The 26120-nt window shown below is 37.9% G+C and overlaps 2 protein-coding genes and 1 long non-coding RNA gene across 6 annotated transcripts; all 3 read left to right on the forward strand.

The window, feature by feature from the left end:
* Positions 1-9537: 9537 nt before the first annotated feature.
* On the forward strand, positions 9538-16147 carry LOC103424749 (WD40 repeat-containing protein HOS15). 4 transcript variants are annotated; one of them, XM_070816054.1, is made up of 14 exons: positions 9538-9830; positions 10679-10824; positions 10935-11318; positions 12015-12091; positions 12217-12263; positions 12728-12878; positions 13100-13163; positions 13280-13438; positions 13516-13637; positions 14189-14263; positions 14691-14744; positions 14842-14915; positions 15427-15501; positions 15594-16147. In XM_070816054.1, the coding sequence occupies exons 3-14, from the start codon at positions 11024-11026 to the stop codon at positions 15811-15813; spliced, it is 1413 nt and encodes a 470-aa protein (XP_070672155.1). In that variant the 5' UTR covers positions 9538-9830; positions 10679-10824; positions 10935-11023; the 3' UTR covers positions 15814-16147. The 4 variants fall into 4 exon arrangements, with proteins under 4 accessions (XP_070672155.1, XP_028947980.1, XP_070672148.1 ...); XM_029092147.2 differs by having other exon boundaries at positions 10943-11318; XM_070816047.1 differs by lacking the exon at positions 14189-14263 and having other exon boundaries at positions 10943-11318.
* Positions 16148-16962: 815 nt separating this feature from the next.
* Positions 16963-18357, forward strand: LOC139193094 (uncharacterized). Its single transcript, XR_011577563.1, has 2 exons — positions 16963-17342; positions 18101-18357. It is a non-coding gene; the product is annotated as an uncharacterized lncRNA (long non-coding RNA).
* Positions 18358-21952: 3595 nt separating this feature from the next.
* On the forward strand, positions 21953-22564 carry LOC103422179 (zinc finger protein 4-like). Its single transcript, XM_008360250.4, has one exon. The coding sequence runs from the start codon at positions 21953-21955 to the stop codon at positions 22562-22564; it is 612 nt and encodes a 203-aa protein (XP_008358472.2).
* The last annotated feature ends 3556 nt before the right edge of the window (positions 22565-26120 follow it).

Consider the following 26120-nt stretch of genomic DNA (forward strand, 5'->3'; position numbering starts at 1 on the left):
AGAGGTGGGAGACTAACCATTATCGCACCTTTCTCAATACGTCATATCCATTGTTTCAACTACTGTCTGCAATAAGGAAGGAAGAAGCAGCAAGCATGGCTTCCCACACGCCGAACCTAGAGTGCCAGATATACGAAACGCGGTACCTGGATGTTAACATGGCGATGATGATCCAAGTGAAGAACATCACCGACATAGGTGTCTGCGCCTCTCTCCTCGAGTACAACAACATCGAGGGCATGATTCTCTTCTCCGAGCTCTCCCACTGCCGGATTCGGAGTGGCAGCTACCTCATCAAGGTCGGACGCATCGAGCATGTCATGGTCCTCAGGGTTGACAAGGATGGAGAATATGATAAGGTTACTGTTATGGTGGAGTCCACCAAAGTTGCCACATCTACCAATGGAAAACAGGAAGATAAGCTTTTTTTTGCTTTCTTTTTATCTTATTCCTTTTGCATGTGGCAGACAACACAAAGGATAAAGACAGAAGGTGGAGCAACCAACAACATCATCACATGGAAACATGCAAAAACAACCCTTTGTTATTGGCGGTGCTGGTGGGGCAACTTCTGGATTCCTTTTATCATAATCTAACCGAGGAGGAACTTAAACGTGTACATGAGTACAACTTTAACCATCTTGAGGCATTGGACATCGAGAAACTGTTATCTTCAATGGACAAGTTGAAGCATGGGCAAGCAGTAGATATTCCAAACTATGATTTCAAAAGTTACAAAAATAGTGTACTTGAAATTCCCCCGCTTTGTTGATACTGTGGCACAACTTGATGGCCCAGATCGGAGCACACCCCAAAAGCATCGCCTAAGAAACAGAGTAGGTATCGCCGACGACCTGCACTTCCAGTTCCTCTCATCAACTTTTCGGCCAACCAAATTTCTGCTCTGCCTAGCAATGCAAAAGAAAAAGAAAAAGAAAGATCTTACTAAAGCCAAAGAAGATACCCACACTTTCATCATGCATGTTCCTATTTTCTGAGAAAGCTACGGGAAGACCTAGGAGGAAGATAAGGGTTTCCTTAGTTTAAAATGATGTAATTTATTTTTCTTATCTTTCGGAGACATCTGTATAAACCCCATCAGAGGGTAATATGTATAAACCCCACCAGAGGGTAAAAAAAAAAACGGTAAAGCCCAAAACAAATGGGCTGGCATGTTGTGGAGGGCGAAGGCCCATAAGACCGAAATAGCCCAACCAGGTGATCAAAAGTACGCCCAGTACTCCATAATTATTCGGCAACCCGCCGCTATTACCATCAACCAGATGATCAAAAGTACGCCCAGTACTCCACAATTATTCGGCAACCTGCCGCTATTACCACCAACCAGATGATCAAAAGTACACTCAGTACTCCACAATTATTCGGCAACCCGCCGCTATTACCACCAACCAGCCAGTACTCCAAAATCATTCGGTAACTTGCCGCTATTACCACGAACCAGGTGATGAAATGTACAACTCGTACTCTAATATTATTTGGCAACTAGCCATTCATGCCACCAACCAGGTGATGAAATGTACAACCCGTACTCTCATTCATGCCACCAACCAGGTGATCAAAAGTACGCCCAGTACTCCAAATTATACATGAGCATTACTTATGTCATTCATACATAAACATTCATAAGCATCACTCATGGCAATCATACATAAACATTCATGACCATTATTCATGTCAACATTCATGAGCATCACTCATGTTAACATTCATGAGCATCACTCATGACAACATCCATAAGCATCACTCATGTCAATCAACATAAACATTTATGAGCATCACTCATGTCAATCAGCTTTAAAAGCTTCATTTACAGAGCTCTAGCTTCAAAAAGCGTCATTTACAAAGCTCTAGCTTCAAAGCTTCACTTGCAAAGCTTCACCTACAAAGCTTCAGTGCAGGGTATACAAATACCGCCTCCGAATAACCGCCACTTCGGCCCATACATGGATTCAATTTGAAGTCTCCAGCCAACAGACTCTATTGACCGAAGACTTGGGAGACTACACTATACACCATATATTGGGCCTCAACTAGGCCTCATGAAAAATACTTAGGGGACTTTAGCCCATTATTTATGTATTAAGGAGCGAGTCCTTATTTTATAAAAGGGACTCCCTCACCATCATTAGAGCAGCATCAATTCTAGCCCATTATTCATATACTGAGGAGCGATCCCTTATTTTATAAAAGGGACTCCCTCACCATCATTAGAGAATAACGCCGCCAGCTGAGCAACTGCCTCGCCGCGGGTATCACTCCTAGCCCATCACTTATGTATTGAAGAGCGAGCCCTTATTCTATAAAAGGGACCCCATCACCTTCAAGCGCCACAAGTCGAGCCAACCAAGGCAACATTAGCCACGAGCCGAGTGGCCTTGCATCATATGCTACTTCTAGTTGAGCATCATTTTAGATTGAGCACCGCCTCATAACGAGCATCAGTTCAAGACAACATCTAGTTACTTCGACCCACACATGGACTGAATTTCAAGTCTCCAGCCAAAAGACTCTCTTGACTGAAGACTTGGGGGACTACTGTTTATACCATATTTAGGGCCTTGTATTTAGACCTCGTATAAGTACTCGGGGGACTTAAATGTAATTATGTAATAAAGGAATGGGCAAATATGTAATAAGTGAGGAGTCCTTATTCTATAAAATGACCCCTCACCCTCACAATTGGGGGATGCTCATTCTCACCCTCAGAGGCCAATTCCTAGGCCCTCTTACCCCCTCTCAAAGCTCTCACTCTCAGGGCTCTCTCTCCCTCAAATAAATACATAATCAGTGTAGACGTAGCCCAAACCTTGGGGTGAACCACGATACATCTTATGTTATTTGCATTTCATGTAGATTCACGGTCGGATTTACGTTGTTCCAAGACCTCCAGTTTTGTGCATCAACAAGGGGCACCGGCAACAAACAAAAATAAGAAGACATAAAAAACAATAAGCCCAAAAGTAGAAACATATGAAAAACCTTTAATCCCCAACAAATAGAAACAGTTCCATGCTAATTGTCTCTGGCTAGCAACCACCAGAAAAGCCACCATGGAGGATCCAAAACCAGAGTGGATCTACAAAGACTAAGGCATAGTAAAATCAACCCAAAAATGGCAAGCATACCCAAAGAAAAAATCAAATCTTAAAGTATAGAAATCGAAATTCCAGATCGGGTTCAAAACTTTAAGATCTAATTTTTGGGTAAGGAAGAAGGAAGATGGTGGGGAAAACATGGTTAAAATGGACTGATATGCAGGTTAATGATGGAAATATAAAAGGGGTGAGGTTGAGGAAAAGGGGCTGTAAGATGGGGACTAAGGTATGAAAAGAACACATAAAGTAAAAAGAAAAATCCCAAACCTCCAACTCTCAAAACGGCAATTGGATGGGGAAATTGAAGAAAGAGGAAGAAGAAACCAAAGGGATGGTGAGAAAATGCAACTGTTAAAATTCTCTCACAAAAGGAGAGAGAGAGACCCTCACATGATGAGGGAAGAGCCCTCACAGAGGATAGAAGGTAACCTTTCAATTCAAGGACTTGCTTTTGCTGGCTATGTAGCCTATGATTTTGGACATGGATTTAAGTTGATTTGAGTTTGTTGGGTTTGATCTCATTTTATTGTGTACCGACTTCCCTATTCCATAAACAAAATCTTATCTTCAGTTTTCTTCACTAGCTAGGTGAGACAACCGTTTACTCTTTGGAGTATGCTCTCTCTAAGGTATAACGATGTTTGTATCATACTTCACCAACTCCGAGACTAATGATCATCTATCAATTTTATACCTTCAAAGACCTATTGAAAAGTTCATGCTGACACGCCTATTGAAGCACATGGGCCCCACAAAGCCCAGATAATTCTTGCCTGAGCTTTATCCCCACTCTTAACCTCGCTCATGATGCACCCAAGGCCCTTCATGATAATCGCTTGGTAGTTTGGACCACTTCTCTCATGTAACAAAAAATTAGGCTCAATAGTGTCATCGTTCAATAAATATTAGTTTAAAAAGTATATTATTTATCTAACAAACGATTGACATGAGTTGGTGATATACGAGAATCCAGTGGACCGAAAAAAAAAACAAAAAAAGGAAGTAGCAAGGTTTGTAGGATGGGCCATGAATCGATTATAAGTAAAGCGATTAGACCCGACTGAGGCCTAGTCAATTTTATCCAATGGACTGCGAATAGACTGGGCTTATGCCTAAGGATGGGCAACGGTTATGGCAGACGGTTAACCGCAGTTATTTACCTATAACTGTTTATGTTCATACATGTATAACCGTTTACCCGTTGGGTAATTGCATAAACGGTTATACCCATACCCATAACCGTTTATAAACGATTAACCATATCCATAACTATGTACCCATTTAACCATGACCATACTCGTTTACGTGTTTTTGAACCCGTTTATCATTTTTTTATCCATTTACCCCTTTTTTCACTCATCTATATGTTTTTTTAGCAACTTGAAGATTACAAAAGAAAAATTTGTCATAATTTTCGTTTTCTAACAATTAAACAAGTTTGCTTATCCGGGTGAAACGAGGGAGCACATCCGTACTAGTCAATGTGGTTACGATCATGCCAGCATGCAATAACGTATCTTAAACATTGACAAATACACAAATTATGAAAATTCTCACTTGAAATGCTTAAACTTTACTAACTCAAATGTAATTAAATTAAGGAGGAAACAAGCAATTGATCAAAGCAAGTTGATGATATTCATGGGGTTTGCACGTTTTAGGCAGGGAATCAAAACGCACAGCATCAAGCAATAATCAAATAACTAACTGCGACATAAACAAACCCGTGTTCACCTGAGCTCTGATCAGCTGTGCTGGTCCACTCGGAATCCCTGCTGAAGTCCTTTGCTCCGCTTGCTGTTGAGATAGGGAGTGAGCTCTGGAGAGAGGAGAGGGTAGCGATGAGGGAGAGATGAGCGAGGGACGGGGAATTTGAGACTTAGTCTGGTGAAGAGATTGAAAATTTAGGGTTTTTATTTTTATTTTTTAATTTTACATATATTAAATTAAACGGGTCAATGAATACCCGTTATAAACGCGGGTAATACGCATAATCAATGGATACCCGTTATAACTGCGAGTAATACACATAACCACCCATTTAAATTTCACGGATAAACAGTTATACCCATAATTGTTTGTTCGTATAAACGGTTACCTATAATCGTAATTGTGAACTTTAAATAGACGGATAACCACGGTTACCCAAACCTATGGGTATTTTGCCTATCCCTACTTATGCCCAGTGAACTTGCGCACAAGCCGATCCAATAAGCCATATAGCATAATCTAGGTGGCTGGTTGTCGGACCCAAGAGTACAAGTAACATGTTAAAAAGTTTTACATTATCCAAGAAGGCGACTTTTTGGAATTGGATGAATTCCTTCTTCCAGCCTATGGATATTCCTTGGTTATGTAGGGGCGACTTTAATGAATTTTTATGGGAGTCCGAGAAATTTGGTAGGGCTCCGGTTCTTTATAACCGACCTCGATACTTGGCTAATTTCATGGAGGCGGAGCTGCATAATCTTAACTTTAATGGGTCTTTCTTTACATGGCGGGGGATAAGAAACGGGGAGTTGGTGGAGGAACGGATAGACAGAGGTTTGTGTAATCAGCTCTGGCAGACTACTTGGCCAAATACATTTCTTAATCACGCCACAGTTGTGGGCTTAGATCACTGCCCCGTCTTGATTTGCTGTGAACCAAACCAGAGAAGAGGTAGAAAGTGGTTTCGATTTGAAGCAATGTGGGCAAAGAAAGAGGAGTGCAGAAGAATTGTCGAATCCTGTTGGAATCACCAATGCCCTGGGGATGCTATCACAAGGTGGCACACTAGGATTAATGTTTGCCGATCCAAACTGACCTCTTGGAGCAAAAGAAAGTTCAACCATAGAACAGAGGAAATTGCAGTTCTAATGGACCAGCTGGGGGAACTACAATTGAACTAGGGACCTAATAGGGAGGCAATTCTAAAGTTGACCATCGAGGTTGACACATTACGGGAACAAGATGAGCTTATGGAAACAACGATCAAGGATCAAATGGCTCTGAGAGGGAGATGCAAACACTTTGTTCTTCCATCAGTCTACTTTGCAACGTCGACGGAGGAACAAGGTTGTGAAAATCTTGATGGACGACGGGGTTTGGGAAGAGAATCCACGCCGTGCACACCAAGTGGTTGACGACTACTTCATCAATCTCTTTACTTCTTCTGGACTAAGAGATTGGGGATAGGTTTTGGAATGCATCAGCCCGGTTGTCACGGACGATATGAACCAATCCTTACTGATGCTGATCTCGGAGGAGGAAATTAGGATGGCTGCTCGACAAATGGGTGGTTTCAAGGCCTCGAGGCCTGACGGGTTCCAAGGGGTGTTCTACCACTCCTATTGGGATTGTATTGCTAAGGATGTATATGAGCTTGTCTTATTATTGTCAAATGGTAAAACTTGTCGTCGGTAGCTCAACGCGACCCATATTGTTCTCATCCCTAAAATCCCGAACCCGGAGTCTATTTCCTACTTCAGGCCTATTAGTTTATGTAATTTTTCATATAAAATCTTATCTAAGGTTTTAACTAATAGACTGAAACCTTTATTGCCGAGCCTTATTTCTCCGATGCAGAATGCGTTCGTTGGGGGCCGGCAGATCTAGGACAATATTTGGATTGCTCATGAATTATTCCACTTCCTGAAACTTAGGAAAACGAAGAGCAAGTTTGATCTTGGCATCAAGCTTGACATGCATAAAGCTTACGATCGTGTGGAATGGGATTTTTTGGATGCAATTATGGAAAAGATGGGGTTTCACCCTGTGTGACATCGGCTCATCATGGGATGTGTGTGTTCTATCAACTTTGCTGTTATACTTAATGGGCAACCCATTAACAAATTTGCTCATTTAAGAGGTTTAAGGCAAGGAGACCCTCTCTCCCCATATCTGCTTCTTTTGATAAGTGACGTTTTGTCTAAAATGATTTGTACCGCCATTGAGTCTAAACAACTACAGGGGGTTCGAATGTCTACCCACGGCCTGCCTATTTCCCACATTTTTTTTCCTGATGACAGATCTTCTTGAAGGCAGATAAAGCTAATTGCAACAACTTGAGCAAATTAATGGCAACCTATTGCTCGGCTTCAGGCTAGGCGGTGAACCTCCAGAAATCGTGTGTGTACTTCAGTGTTAATACTCCTGTGGATGTAGCGATTGATCTTAGGTGTGATCTTGGCATTCCGGTGGTGTCTCACCCAGGTTCCTATCTTGGTCTTCCTGCCATCTAGGGCCGTTCCAAGTCTCGTGGTCGCTTATATGAAAGGTCATCTGTTGGGAAAATTTCAGAGGTGGAAAAAGTGTACGCTTTCTCAGGCTGGCAAAGAAGTGATGATAAAGGCTGTTGCTTAAGTCATTCTAGCGTACTCGATGAATTTATTTAAGTTCCCTGATTCTATTTGCAATGAGTTAGACTCTTTGATTTATGGGTTCTGGTGGGGTCAGAAATATGGGGAGAGGAAAATTCACTGGGTTTCCAAAAAAGTGATGAGACTTTCAAAATTTGCAGGGGGTCTGGGTTTTAGAAATTTCAAATCCTTTAATGACGCCCTTCTTGCTAAGCAGTGCTGGAAGTTGATTATGGAGCCAAATTTTTTATGGGCTTCTGTTCTTAAGGCCAAGTGTTTACCTAACTGCTCATTTCTTGATGCTCAAAAGGGTAGTCGAGCGTCGTGGGTTTGGTCCAGTTTATTGGTGGGCAGAGATTTACTGTTGAAGAGGGCCCACTGGCAAATCATGGATGGGCAGCGAGTACGGGTATGGGTTGACAGATGGCTTCCATCCATCCCGTTGGGTCATCCCACCCCAGGTGGTGCAGTGTCAGTCACCATGGATACTCGGGTGAGGTCTTTCATTTGCCCTGTTTCTCGCACCTGGGACCTCAACTCGCTCCAACCTTTCCTTCCGGCAGAGGACCTCAATGCCATTAGAGATACTTATATTGGTGATTTGAGGAGTGATGATCGGTTCATTTGGCCGGGGACCAAGAATGGGCAGTACTCGGTGAAGACCGGGTATCACTGGGTACATGCCCGTTTCAACCACCCGATGTCACTGCATTCCTGTGCCTCCATTGTTATCCCAAGCAGGGTTTGGAAGCTTATCTGGAAACTTAGAATACCGGCAAAGATTAAACATTTTATGTGGAAATCATTCCATAGTGCTCTCCCAACGATGTATGAGTTGTTTAAAAAGAGGTCTGTGCCTTATCCGAATTGCCTCATTTATCATAATCAGGAAGAGTCCATCGAGCATTTATTGTTATTTTGCCCTTGGGTGGAACCCGTTTGGTTTGGTGGAGCTCTCAACCTCCGGATGGCGAGGACTAGGGTTTCGAACTGGATAGAGTGGTTTATTTCTGCTGCAAATGTCCTTGGCGGTCATAATGTTGATAGGCTGTCCCTCATCTCGTATGTTGCCTTTTCGTGCTGGCACATTTGGAAAGCCAAGTGCAATTTTGTGTATAATAATTGCCATATCAATCCCACTCAGGTAATGTGGGCTATTTCCAACTCGGCTAGTGCTTTTTTCGAAGTTGTTCGTAGGAATCCGGACCTCCCTGTCCGTCGACCTGTGGCTAGTCCAGAGCCCAGATGGGCCACTCCTCCTCTGCAGTACACAAAAATTAACGTTGACGCCAACTAGTCAGCGTTAAAGTGCGCTAGTTTCGTTGGCATTGTTCTGCGGGACGTCGGGGGATCATTTGTGGTTGCAATTAGACATGTTATTACGGCTCCGTGTGTGAATGATGCTGAAGCTGTGTCCATTTCAATGGGTTGTGAATTTGGGGTTAGTTATGGGACTTTAAAAGGTAATCGTTGAGTGATTCCCAAGAGTCTATTTGCTCTCTCTCGGTTTCTCTTGGGAAGGGCAGATGGGAAGCCCTTCCTTCATTAGTGAAAGCTAAAATGTTAGGAGAGTCTTTCCAAGACTATCGCTGGTCTTGGATTCCAAGATCAGCCAATATGGCGGCGGACTCTCTGGCGTCGCATCGGTGTGTGGAGATGTGCGATGTTTCTTGGGTCAATAGACCCCTATCTTTTCTGGTTTTTGTGCTCTAAAGTGATGGATTAACCTGTCCCCTGTAATGTTTTTTGGGGGCAGTGGAGGGGGCGACATGCTAGCTTGGCTATTATGTCTTCCTTGTAGCTCCTTCTTATGTCCGTTGTTCTGTTTCTTTCTTGTTTGCTAGCCTTGGTGTAGGCTTTCTCTGTATTTGCTGGCATCTTTGCCCGGGTAATGATTTTCTCTGTTTCAAAAAAAAAAAGCATTAAAAATAAAAACAAAAATAAATAAATATAAACAAAGAGAAATTCTCATTTAAAAAAAAGAAAAACTAATAAAAAAAATTTTAAAACTTTGAATTTTAATGAAAAGATAAAATGTGTTGTAAGTAAATAATAAAAGAATAATATTTTAACGTAAAAATATCATTTTCGTTGTTGAAAGTGACATACAGAAAAGGGAAAATGGAAGGTCCTTGCTTCCTGCCCTTCCTTCTTCTCTCTGGCTCGGGCTTCCAAAGTCCCTCCAAACTGTGCAAAACCGATAAATATCCCCCGCCTGTTTGCCATTGCAGTCTCTCTCTCTCTCATTGAAACTGGGCCGCACGATTTGCGGGTCTCTCATCACAGCCATTGGAGCCGGCAACTTCTGCGACGATGACCTCTATCACCTCCGTCGAGTTGAATTTCCTCGTCTTCCGTTACCTTCAGGAATCAGGTATTCTACACTTCGCAACCCCCCAATCTTATCTATTCTTCGGATTTATTTTACCCTATATTTCCCCTTTTAAATTGCATTGAGTATGCTGTACAAATTATAAGGTTGTATATATCAATTTGTGTTGCATGGTTGCTAGTATAACTTAATTAGGGTTCAGAACTATAATTTTTGGGAATAATTTTTCAATTGGCTTCCTGTTTATTGGGCGTCGAGGGGGCATGAGATTATAGATCTTAAAACAGTAGTGGGTATAATTTTGTTGTGTAATTATCTTCTGGAATGCTCGAAAGTTCAGTACTTTTCGTTTTCTCTTTTATTTTGGATGGTGCTATCCACACCCTTTTATACCTCCTAGACGCCCTTGTTAATTTATGTCATTTGATATTTTTCAATTCATTCGTTCCCACTGCCGGAAATTGAGAGGAGTGTGTGAAGGTAAAAAGAGGTGTATGGATAGCAATGCCCTTTATTTTTCCTAATCAATTTTTTATAAGTTTGGTTTGCCGGAACCTGAATAAAAATTTATGTTTAACTGAATGTTATTTGTATACCTACTTATTATGATATTATAAGATTTGAATCTGACTAGGATTTGATGCGCAATCAATATGCGAAGCTATTGGATGTTTTTTTCCAAGTAGTAGATTATTTAACATCATATAAAAGCAGAGAATCCGAGTTGTGGAGTGATCTTATGGGTTTTTGTACACAAGCCAATTGCATGTTTGCACACTCTAGATTTGTTATCAAAGTGCAAAACATGAAGCAGCTTCCGAATCAATCAAAGATTGTATCGATGAACCCAATTCTTTTTCTCTACGCTTCTTGTTTTGTTACTTCTGCAGGTTTCACGCACTCAGCTTTTGCTTTAGGATATGAGGCCGGTATTAACAAATGCACTATAGATGGAAATTTGGTTCCACCTGGTGCACTTGTTACATTTATACAAAAAGGACTTCAGTACTTGGAGATGGAAGCTAACTTGAGTAATGTTAGTATTCTTGTTTTTTTATGGATTATTGAATAGCTGGTAATTTTTGTTCAAGAACTTTATGCGCAATGAACATCTTAGAATATATGTTAACCAACTTTTGTTTTAAGCTTGCCAGAGTGATGCAGACTTGGATGAAGATTTCTCATTTTTACAACCTTTAGATCTTATTACAAAGGATGTAAATCAATTGGGGCAAATGATTAAAGAGAAAAGGAAGAATGCACAGAAGGACAAATACAAAGATAAAGAGCATGAGTCTTATGAGAAGAAAGATAAAGACAAGGAGCATGAAAAGGAACATGAAGGAGAACGTGCACAAGTAAGAGAGAAAGAAAGAAAAGAAAGGGAGAAGGATTTTGAAAAGGATAGAGAGAGGATAGAAAAGAACAAGGAGCGAGAAAAGCAGCTGGAGGACCACAATGACAGAGATGTGGTTAGAGATCAGGAAGATAAAGTTAATGTGAAACATGAAGAAAATGGAGCTTCTGGAGGTAGATTCAAGTTTTACTGCAAATGATTTTCTCTTTTGTGGTCTTTATTCTTTTATTAGCCTGAATACAATTACTAAGGCCACAAAATGGCCACAGTTTTTTAGCAACCACAAATCCATTCAATGATTATGTTCTTTTATATTGTGATTGATGAGAAATAAGAACTAAGATGTAGACACTTGTTTTTTGGAGCTTACCAGGGTGCAGGAAAAGTTTTATATATGTACAAACATCCGCTTAGCCGGTGAACTACTCTTATATAATTTTTTTTCTAATTTTTAATGAACTGAAAGTAATAAAGGAAGAATGCTTTAACTTCTTGTTTTCTCTTGTAATGATATCATAATCTGCCAAGATGAGAATTTGTTTTGGAATGTGGTGCCTTGCGCATTTCTTGGCATTTGAGAATCTGCGCAAGGAAGTTTAACTAGCTTCATTCCATAATCATCTAGGTATGATGAGTTAGAGTTTTTGGCATATGTGTAAAAAGGCAAAGCATGCTATGCAAAACTCTCCTTTAATACAGTTGAAAAATTCCGGTTCTATCCAAAATAATAATATGTGTAAAAAGGCAAGGCATGCTATGTAAAACTCTCCTTTAATACAGTTGAAAATTTCCGGTTCTATCCAAAATAATCTTTCTCCTGTCAATTTCTTAAGTGTACAAGTAATCATGATTTTCTTTTGTTGGAGCAGAACCAATGGATATTCCTCTTACAGATGTTGAAATCCCTAGTTCTGATGTGACAATTTTGGAGGGGCATACTAATGAGGTTTGTGCATGCTCCTATTTACCTGCATTACCCACCTTATACTTGGCTTTTTCCCCCCTTTCTGTGCCGTATGTTTCTTCATATCTCTGTGTGGGACATTGGATCTCATTTCCTTTCTTCATTAGGTATGTGCTTGTGCATGGAGTCCAGCAGGTTCTCTTCTTGCATCGGGGTGTGTATTTGTTATTGTTCATATGTAGTGGATGTTTCTATTATCTATTTTCTTGTTTAGAGAATAATGAACCATGGAAAAATGTTGTTAATTTATTCTCTCTTTACTAATTCTTTCACATGTTTTGCTAGTTAATTGAATACTGATGTTGGATGAGACATGTTTTTCCCTTTATCTGCTCTTCACCATTTGATTTGATACTATCTTTTGTTGTTATTTAAGCCTCTCTCTTAGCATTAAATTTCAGTAAAATCAACATCCCTCAAGACTAGTTGGAACTGGTGATATTAATTTATCATATATCATGTTAATTGTGGGCCTTAATGTTGACCAGAATATGGGCTGTTTCCGAATCCATGGTGTTACCACACTATTACCGTACCAGTGGCAAATTTTGAAAGATCTCTTCTTTCCACATTTTTTCAATCCCTTACTCTTGTCACTTTTAATTAATCACTTTCCAGGTCTGGAGATTCAACTGCTCGTATTTGGACCATTGCTGATGGAAGCTCCAGATTTAGTTCACAAAATGGCTCCTCAAATGTGTTGGTGCTGAAGCATGTTAAGGGTAGAACAAATGAAAAGAGCAAAGATGTGACAACACTTGATTGGAATGTGAGCTCTGTTATTGTGGATTTATTTTGTGATAATTGGCCTATCAAATTTTCTTGTAATTGATTACATGCCATGTGGATGCTCTTTGTTATGTGCTCTTGCGAGTTTCACTAATCAAGAAAAAAACTTGTTTTCTTTATTCCAAAAGCATCTAAAACTGCAAGAGCTTCTTGTATTTTTTTTCTTTGGTGTATATGCAAATAAACCTTTCACTTATTCAGGGAGAGGGAACAATGCTTGCAACCGGATCGTATGATGGGCAAGCAAGAATTTGGGGTACAAATGGTAAGCAGATTGCTTTTCTGGTTTTTCTGTTCCATTTGATTTATGATTCTTGTTTACTTTTCTGCATCATTTTGGAAGTTTTAAGAACATATATTCTGTGTGGTATCTTTGCCCAGGTGAATTAATTAGTACTTTGAGCAAACATAAAGGGCCTATATTCTCACTAAAGTGGAACAAAAAGGGAGATTATCTTCTTACAGGAAGCTGTGATAAAACTGCAATTGTGTGGGATGTAAAGGCAGAGCAATCAAAACAGCAGTTCGAATTTCATTCAGGTGTGTGTTTTTTTCATGGAACAGACAGTGTAATAGTGGTTGTGTTGGGATTTTGATGATTATTTTCTGTCATTTAGGTCCAACACTCGATGTCGATTGGCGCAACAATGTATCCTTTGCAATGAGCTCAACAGACAATATGATATATGTATGCAAGATTGGGGAAAACCACCCTATTAAAACTTTTGCAGGACATCAGGTATTCTCAAGCATTTAGTTGCTCTAGATCAAACCTGAGGTTAATTATGTTTTTAGCATTTTTTTCTTATTATTGTTGTTTATGTATACTCTACTCTTTTCCTGTAGAGGCTGCAGATAGTTTTGTGTTGTTTAGATTGTTGAAGATCTAGGTACACCCAATTCTAGTCGGAGATATATTGTCTTGATGCTGATCATGTTAATGTTCAATTTCATTTGAGAAAATCTCGGTTAACTGGTCCTCGTCTGGTTGAATATGGATTTGAGAGGGTCTTGGTAATCCAGCCTTCCATTCTAGAATGTTGCTGTTTTATTTCCCTAAAGCTTACACACCTGCATTTGATTTTGTCAACTGGAAAACCCTGAGCTTACCAGTTTATTTGAACATGTCTGATTGTAGTTACTGGAATTTTCTCAGGTAGCAAAAATGGTTTCACTTGTTTTGAACATCTGCAAAAATTTGCATGTTTGCGAACGATAAACTTTATAATTTACAATTGTACTTGATATTATCAGTTTTTGTGGCTAATCAATGGATTTTCGCTGTTTCAGGGAGAAGTTAATTGTGTTAAGTGGGATCCAACCGGTTCATTGTTGGCTTCATGTTCTGACGATATCAGTGCAAAGGTTATCTGTGCTACCTGCTCAATTTGTAGTCAAGTAGTTCCATTTTATGTCCAGTAAGATACTTGTTTGCATATAATATTTTTAGTCTATACTTGTATATAATCAAAGATAGTTGCTGAAGTTGAACACAGACCTGGTATGGGGGTAGTGTCATATGTATACTCCGGAACATGGGAACAATAGGATTGATTAAACCAATCTCGTTTACTGCTAGATTAGAAGTTTGAGTCCAATAATTCATATATATATCATTCTTCTTTTGTACATCTTATCCCTATTCAGTATAATATAGCCATTTTCAATTAATTGGATCAGTTTCAGTTGGTTCATTATTTTCCATTCAATTAATTGGATCACTTTCAGCTGGTTCATTGTTTTCCATTGATAAGACTATTGAATTTGCAACTCATGTGAAATTATGGTTTAGATATGGAGCATGAAGCAGGAAAAGTATGTTCATGATTTGAGAGAGCATTCTAAGGTATTCCTGAGATTGTCATTCAAGTTTAATTTTCCTATCATGTCTGTTTGAATTTACTATTGCGGAATCTTAGAAGAGTTGAAAATTTGGATTGCAGGAGATATACACTATCAGGTGGAGTCCGACTGGGCCAGGAACAAACAACCCTAGCCAACAGTTAGTTCTGGCAAGGTATAGTGCTTCTCAGATGAAGTGAGATACTGTATTGTGTGCGTTGCGGTTACCATGTCTTCTTTTATTATTTCAGTTAAGTTGCAAATTGTTTCAATAAATAGCTTTTACATGGTTTTCATATTTTTCAAGAAAAGCTTAATGTTGGCAGTTGAAATTTTGTACAAAGACAGAAAATTATTTATTACCTGTGTAAAACCTGGTTGGATGGTAGTTCTCCTGATTCATTCTGTGCTAACAAGTTATTGTCAAACTTCTTATTGCCGTTAACCCTGTGGTGCAGCGAGAACTGTATTTTAAGCCACTGATCTTTTGTATTCATGTTATTGCATTTGGGGGTTTCTGTTTCATGCCTAAGCGCAGTTGTCTTTATGCAGAAATATTATTTCTTAATAGGATTCAAACTTGCACTTCAAACTTGCACTTCATTCTGCATGTATACTCCGCTGAGAAAGTACACTCAATACTTTCTGTGGAGAAAATACACTGAATCTTTGTGCTTCTTGTGCAGTGCTTCATTCGACTCCACTGTGAAGCTATGGGATGTGGAACAAGGAAAACTTATCTGCAGCTTGGATGGACACAGGTACTGGATTTAAACAAACCCTTATGGTGTTCGAAGCTTAATAAAATTTCTTTACTTCATTCTGTATTGATACATTCAAATTGAATCAACAGGGAACCTGTTTATTCTGTTGCTTTTAGCCCAAACGGTGAGTATTTGGCCAGTGGATCTCTTGATAAATCGATGCACATATGGTCACTGAAGGAAGGCAAGATTGTGAAAACGTACACTGGAAGTGGCGGTATATTTGAAGTCTGCTGGAACAAGGAAGGCGACAAACTTGCTGCATGTTTTGCCAACAACACAGTCTGCGTTTTGGATTTTAGAATCTAGAACTGGCAATACCAAAATTGTCGTGTATCGGAAGTTAGTTGGTCGTCAAATCCAAGTCGTAGATTAGTTCTTTGCATTTGATTAGGTTGGGTGGCTGAGTGTATTTTAGGTGGGTAGGCATTGCATTTTAACCGTAGATCAAGGCTAAACTCACTAATGTTCATTTTGTTTGTGAGCCCGTTTCTTGATTAAGTTGTCGATCTAGCTGCTTTTCTAGGAGAGATGTACAGGATTGTTATCAACTTTTTTAGTTAGGGCTTTTTAATGTAGTTTGCTTCTCTCTCAATCTATGGCATGCTACTGAACATTCTCAAGAAAGCTGTTACTCCAACTATTTTTCTGGTTTTGTTTTGTGTTGACTACTTTGGAAGCGAAAGCACACGATCAATTTGACTAAAGCACATACAGATTTCGGGTACGGAAGAACTAGAATCAGTTGGAAATGTCAAACTTCAGAGTTGTATTCATTTAGAGACTTAAAGTTTTGAAAGCGTAAGTGCTACTAGTTGTGTTTTGCTTTAGGCAAGAAAATATCTTTCTCATGATTCAAGCGTTCAGCCAGAGCAAGTCAAAGTGCGTAATGTTAGGTACTCAAGCTCAAGGGAAGAGCCCAACCCAAAAGACTAGTCCAATAGGTGGGAGGATCCCAAGGACTTAAGAACCCCTACACCACCATAAGTGTAGTCGATGTGGGATCATAACATTACACCACCCTTCAAAAGTCGACGCCCACAACGGCCCTTACTTTGGTGGCTTTCACTCTTAACGGCGGCGCACCCTTTTGGTCATTCCGTTAAGGTAGTCCTTTCTAGGTTATCCCCTCCTCAACGTCGGAAACTTAGGCTCTGATATCAATATTAGGTACTCAAGCCCAAAGGAAGAGCCCAACCCAAAAGATTGAATCCTTTTTAGTGAAGTACTCAGTTTGCAATGCATTATGCATGTCTTCAAATAAAGATCATGATGGTGGCTTTGTCAGCTTTGCCAACCGGGATGTCGTAGCCTCGTCAATTTTGGCTCTAAGACGTGGCATGTTTCTGTTAGATCGAAACCATGGTTTAAAGGGCGATCTTAATGGGCCAAATCCCAATATTGGACCAGAACTTGAAGAGACCAGATGTAAAACAGGCCCAATGATTTTGCAATTGTATTGTAAAGACAACTTCTTCAGTTTCAGGGTTTAAATCGAAATGCCATAAAACCCTTGCTTCCAATCCAATCCCCAGTTCCTAAATTTCCAGCAAGCAAAGATATGGCGTGGCGATCTGGGTCGTCGTTGTCAAGGTCTCTGATCTCAACGGCAAGAGCTTCGACATTCCGGTCGTCTCCATCGATCTCATCTCTCCCTCGCGCTCCGCTTCGTAATCTCATCGGCAGCAGCTCCCGCCGCAACCTCTTCTCCCTCCCAGTCAATGTGGGCCAATTAGCTTGCGCGCAGTCGCTGATGCCATTGCACAGCGCCCTGGCTTCGGCTCGTCTCACAAGCCACATCTCCGTCGAAGCGCGGCATTGCTGCGAGCTGTCTCAGGGTACCTCCATTGATCCCTCGTAGTAGTTTCTCTCTTTCTGCGGTGCGTCTTGTACTGACATTTTTTCCCCTTTGAAATTACATTGAATTACTTGTCATCTGTGTGTGAGATTTGGTGAAATGGAAGTGTAATGATAAGGAATTTTAATTGAAAGAGAAAAATATGGGAACTTTGAGTATTTTGTGTATGCAATGCCTTGTGAGCTGTTTGTTTAATGAGAAGCTTGTGATTCATGATACTCAGCACTAGCTTATTGATTTGTACCATCTTATTGTTTCTTCCAGTTATCTGCGCGTTAGATTTTGAGAAATGGGAGTGTAACGATAAGAATTTCAATCGAAAATAGAGCAAAGATGGGAGCTTTGAACTTGTTGGGTATGCAATGCAGTGTTTGTGTAATCGGAAATAAAGCTTATGGTTGTTTCTGAACCCAATAGAAGTTGATTAATTGTGGAGTTTCTAGATGTGATACTATGATTCTCGGTAACATTTGTCATTTCATCCTTGTGCTTTATCCTTTTTGGTGGTGGATTGCTTTCGTACAGGTGTTATTCTTCGTCCAAATTCCAATATTTTGAACAGAATTGTGGCTGCTATATTTTTAACTATCCATCTATTATTATAAGCCATCTCAAGTGAAACGCTTGTGGGCTTATCCAATTCCGACATGAAAAAGTTATGTTATTGTCTTTCGGTGTGAGTAGTGTCTGTCTAGATATGCATCTCAGCTTATTGGTCTTCTGGGTGCAATGTTGTAGGTTCTTGAACAAGCTTCGGTTGGATTGACACAGCAGCAGTTGCTGCTTTATTATGTGGATCGTGAGAGTGGAAGCATTCTGTACTCCTTATGTTTGATAAGGTGGGTGTAGGATGTAATTTCACGTTGTAGTGGATAATTTCTAGTTTCAACATTGTTTCTATAAGGTGTGTTCATTTTCTTATAAGCCATCTGTTGATACAATTCATGATCTTGAGGGTGATCAGAAATTGGAATATGATTCCCCTTCTTCTCATACTCATACCTAGTAAGTAAACATGCCAGCACTGATTCTTCTTTATGGACCGTACAGATTATTTGTGTCTTAACTTGAGGTTGATTGTCTGCCCTCCTATTTCCTTACTCTTCTTATCGTGGTCATGATTAAGTCATGTCAATATTTTATATTAATTTTTTTATAAAAATAATAAAACAAAAAGTAATAGGAATATAAAATGTTGACATGGCTTAATCGTGATCACACAAAAACAAAACAGAAGGGGATAGGAAGAGTATGGAAATAGGAAGACAGACAATCCATCTCCTTTCGCTGAAGAACTAGTGTAGTCAAGACTGAATTTTTTCAATTTGTTCTTGATAGATGGAAGAAATTAATCTGGCATCATTACATTTCAAAGAAAAACGCGGTCTTCAATCTTTCGAAGCAGGTCATGAGTTCTGATTCCATAGGCGATAAATGAATAACCCAATTCGAAATTAATAATTTACTGTTATTCATTTGATTTTTACCTTTCTTGCTTTGGATTGAATTAGAAAACAATTCTTTTGCTTGATGATTAAAAGGCAAAAGCCAAACAGCAGTGTGGGCAAAACAAATCCAATCTCCAAGCACACGGACGATCCGACTCATCATTCCAACTCCACCACAAAAATATTTTTTAATTTAATCCTTTTCCAATGAAGATTTTTGGATGAGCAGCAAGATTCTGATTTGATTTTCTAAGAATTATGTGGTCGTGGTGGTTTCTCGGCTCCTACTGTACGTAATACATATGTGTACACATAGCCCACTACTTGTACGTGATACATCCAACAACGATCCTCGGAAACCCCAATTGGGAAAAATAGACATCCCACCTATCTTTATGCATAAAGCCAACAACTTCTTTTGGGATCACATGCTTCATCAAAAAATTTTGGATAAAAAAGCCCTGCAACAAAAAATTTTAAAAGCAACATAAAATAATGCAGGAGTATTTTCGTCATTTTAACAGTGTTTTTAATAATTAATTCTTGTTGTACATTTTTTTTAAAATTAGTATCTCACAATATGCTAGTAATAATGTGATTCAATCAGTTATTCATTAAATATTATTTTCTCTATTTTTAAACACGTCCAAAATATCTCAAGATGCGTGTAATGTCGGTTATAAAAAAGATCTTTCACACGCGCATAATAATATGATTAAATAAGTTGTCAAATGATTGTTTTTTTGAACAAACAATATTATCTACACTAAGGGGGAAGTGATGAGTTTAGCCTCACAATGAACTAGCAATAATGCGATTAATCAATTGTTTATTAAATATTATTTTTTCTATTTTTAATGTAAATTCAATAGAATGTAGATGAAAATTGAAAGATCGATTTTATTATATGAATCAATTGCTTTGATTGGTTTGTGAGGATTTTTTCTAGCATGATCTAAGATTATTCATGTACTTCAAATATTTGACTTTCCTTTTGTCAATTCACGCATATAAATACATTTAAAAAGTGTAAGTAACACATAACACGTCATGATTTAAAAATGTCTTCTGCAGGCACGTGAGCGCGTGCATAAATGCTAGTGTATAGATATTGCTGGGTCCTCCCAAACTCTTCATAAAGCTACCATTGCAGGTTTGCAGTGCAGTATCATGTGTATACGAAATTATTGATGATAATAGCATCTTCAAATTAGTAGCGGGGCAAGAATTTTATGGGTGGGAGAGTTGATCATATATATAGGTAATTTAGAATCAGAACATGAGAGATTGGAATAGTTTGCATAAAATTGAAAGATTCTAAATTCAATATAGAACTAAAAACATTACACACGCTCAAAATCTAGAATATGAGGTATGTAGTAACAAGAAAATTTAATATAAGATAAAGCCAAAGAAAAGTTGATACAATAAGGAGGAGAAGTGAAGACTACACGGCAAAAAGAGGGATGAAGAGAAAAATGAGTCCAGACCTGGAACGAAAAAGAGTTTGGATTTAGAACACAATAGCAGTCTGTTATAGTAACAAGAACAAAAAAAAGGTAGGATAGACCAGGGACCATTATGATCTATTTTGATTGATTTCACTTTCCACCATCATCACCACTATTAGTTTCACATGTATATTATGATGATATCATATTAAATAAATCTTAACGATATTTATTAACAACTCAATTGATTGATTTGTTATATCAACCTTTTAGAGGTAGATTGTCTGTCATTCTGTTTGGGTGCTATTCCCCTCCCTTCTATTTTGTGCGGTTATGGTTAAGTCACATTAATATTTTATATTAATTTTTTTATAAAGATAGTAAGAAAAAAAAACAATAAGAATATAAAATATTGATGTGTTTTAACAGTGATTGCACAAATAGAAGGAGATGAAAATGACATCCAAACAGAGGGCAGACAATCTGCCTCCCAACCTTTCCCCCCTACTATCTGAACAAACACCACATGTTAATGAATGTTGGGCATGCAAAAAATTTATTGCAGTACACAGATCAACCTCATTCTCTCTGTAAGTTGTATTTAATTTACATATCAACCTCTGGCAAGACCAATTTAATTTTGCACGTACGACACATCAAAGAAGTGGTCCATAATCTGCAGAGAGTCCAGTCCAGCACATAAACACACTGAAATGTTCTCTTAGTTATTCGGTAATCGTAGAATTCATGGTCACTTAAAGAACAAATAGATGTACTTTTAATTTTTAATCTCAACTCTTAATATTAAATTCAACCGTGAGTGAGCATAAATTCTTGATTACTAGGTGAGGTGAAAACAAGGATCCATAAACATATGCTGGATGCTTTAAATCTGCAGTATGGGTTCAAAAGGGTGTACAGTTCGGGGCTTGTAGATAAGAACTCCAACTTGCCTGTGTTCTCTAAGCAACATTTACCTAAAAGTGCTTTTTGATTTCAACCTTCCATCACTAGAAGCACTTTGGAAATGTTTACCTATATGCTTTTAATGGCATTTTCAGTAGTTTAAAGTGTTTGTGATTAATTCATCCATATGGAATCAAATTATATTGATGCTACTAAGGAATCCTAAGCTTTGAATGGCCAATACAATTATACATGACTTGAGCACAACTGGTCCCCTAAAAAGTTTCAAGCATCACAAAACGGGAGCACCACATAAATTTGAGATAAAATATTTTAGTAATATCCAATGCCACTTCATCCCCTCCATTATCATATGCCCTTCCTGGACTGTTTAGATTTTTTTTATTTTTTTTATACAAGCACTGTTATACTTTTAAGTTTGAGAGATTTCCGATGAGACATGTACACGGGATGATAGATCACGTATCACTAAATAAATGGTATGATATGTATGTTAAAAAGTTAATAACATAAAAAATAAAATTTCCTACCATTCCTATTAAAACACGTGATGTACCACTTATGTTCCCATTACAATTAAAAATTTCTCTTTTAAGTTGAGCCAATGTCGTACGTTCACGTCTGCTGTTTCTACACTAACTTAACTTCCTTCTTTTTCATCACACATCCGTTATTTAAGTTCAAGCTCCCCCACTTCCTCAACCCTCTATCCCAAACTCTCCATTTCTTATACCTTTTAAATTGAGTTTTATTTAGGGTTTGCAATGATTCCCAAAAGGGAGCAAGAACGAGAAGCAGAAGCACTGGAAGCAAATGATGAGATTACAGAAAGTAATGATGAAAGATTAGCTGATGATCATGAATATGATAATTTGGGAGACTGGTTGAGTTTAAGCCTCAACTCCAACGAGCCATCCGCGGCGGAAGTTGACGCCGATTTTCCGTCACCAAAACCCTCAAATAGCAACAAAGTTTTCTCATGCAACTTCTGTCTGAGGAAGTTTTACAGCTCACAAGCCTTGGGAGGCCATCAAAACGCACACAAGAGAGAGAGGGGAGCTGCCAAAAGGTATCACTCTCACAAAATGATGATGTCAGCAATGGGGTTTCCGTTCAGCCCTATGGCTGCAGCAGCTAGGTCACTTGGCGTCCAGCCTCATTCACTCGTGCAGAAACCTAGCAGCAGGTCTGATGGGTCGTTAACGGTGGCGAGATTTAGTGACGCCGCCGCAGGTTTTGGGATGGCATGGATACCCTTCATGCTTGAAGAAACCATGGATAATATTTGGCCCGGAAGTTTCCGGGTGGATCATCAATTGCCACGACAAGAATCAGATGTACATAATAAGCAGCTGGACTTAAATCTTCGGCTGTGATTCTAAGCTTTCTTCCTAGTATTTATTGTATTTCAAGCTAAATTTGTCTAAATAATACATGTTTTAGAGCAGATAATCAACTGATAATCTTTGGTAAATAACATATCAACAACAAAACATGCATATTATCAAAATCATTGATACATATATCAATAGTATCAACACAAAATTCATTCACAAAAGTTCAATAGATAATATTAGTAGATAACAAATCAATAACGTAATGTGTATATTATCAATATAGATATAAGTGCAAAATCCGTGCACAAAAGTTCTATACCATTGTAGAAGTCCAAACTAATAATGCTTTGGTACGTGTACTTTAAATCATCGAGACAACTTTAGTCGATGGGACCTTGGTATAGTTTCATTTTTGTTGTTTATACTTTATAGTGTAGTGCTATAACGCCAAACTTTCAACTATTGTATTTGGAAAAATAATTCGGTTTCTAAACTATGTATCTGTTTGTCAATCAAAATTAAAAAACAGACATATCCTATTTAAGGATTAAAATTAAGTAAATAAAAAGTATTCCTATGATAGAAGAAAGAAGAAACTACCCCATCGTTGTTAGTTTTTCATAATTGATTTTTTTTTTTAAATTTTAAAAACTAATCACTCGATAAAAATAAATTATTTGGACACACCTTTGTAAGCATCTGTTAGTAATAATAATAACAATTTAATTTCTTTCTGCAAGACTACCAGTTGTTCACAAAAAACAAAAAAAAAAAACAAACAAAAAGAAGAAGAAAGGCTACCAGTTTGTGCTTCAGCTTTTAGTACAACTAAATTCTATTTGGTGTGGCAACTAATATTTGACTTGTCTTTTTCAACCAATCTAATCTCTTTGGACCATAATTGATAATTGGCTTCGATCTGATTACTTTTCCATTACGGTCAGATCAGTGTCTTAATAAAACGCTGATCCTTTGAAGCCTGTTTTAAGTATCTAAATTGGACCCTCATTGGGTTGTCAAGCCCGGCCCATAGTATTGTTTTTTATTGGGCCCTCTTGGATTTGTAGTCAGGAGGGTCAGTCATGATGGTAAGATTAAAAAAGAAATCCCCCATGACTACTCCATTTTGTTCATTCAACAGGAGAGATTTTTCAATGTGACCAGAACACGGAGTGGTACATCACGTGTTATTATACAAATGATAGAATATGTGTCCAAAATTTAATAACTTAAAAAATACAATTTTTCACCACTCATATAAAAACACGTGGTGTAGTGTTCCATTCACAATAAAAAATTTCTCGTTCAACAGATGACATTTTAAAGTTGTCATCAACTTCTTCCTCCAATAATGAATTAGCTTATCCAAACTGATCATCTGTATTAAACACAACCCAAAAAGAACTAAATGAGAACAACTTAGGGCTCGTTTAGGAAGTGCTTTTAAATGATTGAAAATGTTTTTAGAGAAAATATTTTTGGAACCAATCATTCGTAAAAATACAAGTTAATCATTCGTAAAAATCATCTCAATTAAGGAGGTAAATCCTAGTTAGCAATTAACTCAATACAAATACTATACATTGTTATCTTTGTCATTCATGTGAGTTGAGCTTGGCGAAAGTACTAGTTGGTAGTAAATATTATATTAAAAAGTAACAGAATATTGGTGAATATCCATATATTGGTTTACGATGTTATGTATTAGTTTACAATCATCGAGTTACAAACTATGATACATATTTAATTGTGTGATATGAGTTCATACTAACATGGCGTGTTTATTACTTTGTGTTATATTTAGATTTGTTATTAACTCGACTCCAAAAGAATGTGAGTTGTATGACCGACGGCACAAGATCTTACAAATAAGAGTGTAAATTAGAAGCTAGTAACTATATTACTACTAGTCTAACTTATTTTATTCCTTCGAGTGAAATTCCATTAAACAATGAGTCACGGATTTCCATCAAATAGGGGTAAGTAGGATACAGTTTCTTGTCACTTATTAAGAGGCAGAGAATAATTAGATGGCATCCACAAAATCACAAGCTAATTGGATCCTTGGAATTCATCGGCCGATCAAGGATCTTCTACACTCTACAGTGTCTACACCTATACAGCACAGCAGGCTTAGCAGCCATGTGAAGTTAGACAAGACTCCTCGTTTATCTGAGACCATCTTCCAAGAATGATATGTAATGGCCCAGCTGAATTAATCAAAAATAAGCCCTATCATATTTGAATACGGCTACATATGACCAATCGACAATTAGTCTAACCATACATATAAATACAAGAAATCCTCACACATGTTATAGATGCTAGTATGGTAGCTAATGCATGAGGAGAGCGAGCTGTTTTATATAGGAAAATAATTTTTGCACTTTTTTTTTTCATTGTAATGTTGTATTTCTTCTTGTTTTCTTTATCGGTGAATTTTATAGAGCAATGTGGACTCAATGGATAAAAACAATGGAACTTTAACGAAAAGCACCCGGTACTGTTCACTTTAACGAAAAACCACATTTTTACACTAAAAAGTCAATCCTGGTACTATTCACTTTACCCTTTATTTTGTCCTTATCATTAAAACTCAAAGTTTTCAATCCCTTTTCATTAGTTTTCCTTAAAAACAATCAAGGATTGCAAAGGAAGAGAAGAGAAGTGAGAAACTTGCTACTCTTGTATATATTTATCGTTGAGGAAGAGAAAGTTGTGAGAAAATTGTACTATTTTTATTTTTATTTTATTAGAAAATTCTTGTTTATCCTTATTATATATATATATATATATATTTCTTTCAATAAGAGTAAATTAAGAAAATAGAGAAATGGAAGCATTTTCTACAAGGGTTGAGAAAGTCCATTGCCCTAAATAATAGTATATAAATAGCTAGATATAGTGATTAAAAAAAAAAAGTAATGTTAGGGAGACAAGATTTATAGACAGAATATAAAAACTAAATGATATGTCATGAACATAATATCAACGCTTAAGTAATAATCTAATCATCAACTTCCATGTTATTTCGTGTACAAAATTTTATTTACAAATTTAGTCTCCTTAGCATTACCTTAAAAAAAAAGCTAGATATAGTTAAAATCTTTACCGACCGACCCTCCTTGTTTGCATATGAACATCCAACACTAGTATCAGAACGTATCTAATTAAATCATCTTATTCTAACCACATAGCTAATATAGCTAAGTCTGAAATTTGGGACCAGTTGATCATGAGGAGCTGCAGTTGCTTTTGGCTACTAGCTAGGTAAACACAATTAGGCTGCTAAGATCTGGTTATATATAGTAATCTTGTTGGGATTTATAGTAACATATAGTTCGCGTTTCACATTGATCTAGATCATTATCTGTCAATTTTTACAAATGGGCCTAACTAAGGTGGAGGAGGGACGTGCTGGTAGTTTTCCGAGTGTAAAGGTCCTCATCCTGTGAGAGAGTCATGACTCATAACCATTGCCGATGAACTAATATCGTCTAATCCTTCAATTTCAAATTGGTGGAGTCTTAACTATTATCTACTACCCTAGCTACTAGCCCAAGCCACGTACGGTCCTCTTTCTTTTCTTTTGTTT

This window comes from Malus domestica, chromosome 02, assembly GCF_042453785.1.
Source record: "Malus domestica chromosome 02, GDT2T_hap1".
Taxonomy (NCBI): domain Eukaryota; kingdom Viridiplantae; phylum Streptophyta; class Magnoliopsida; order Rosales; family Rosaceae; genus Malus; species Malus domestica.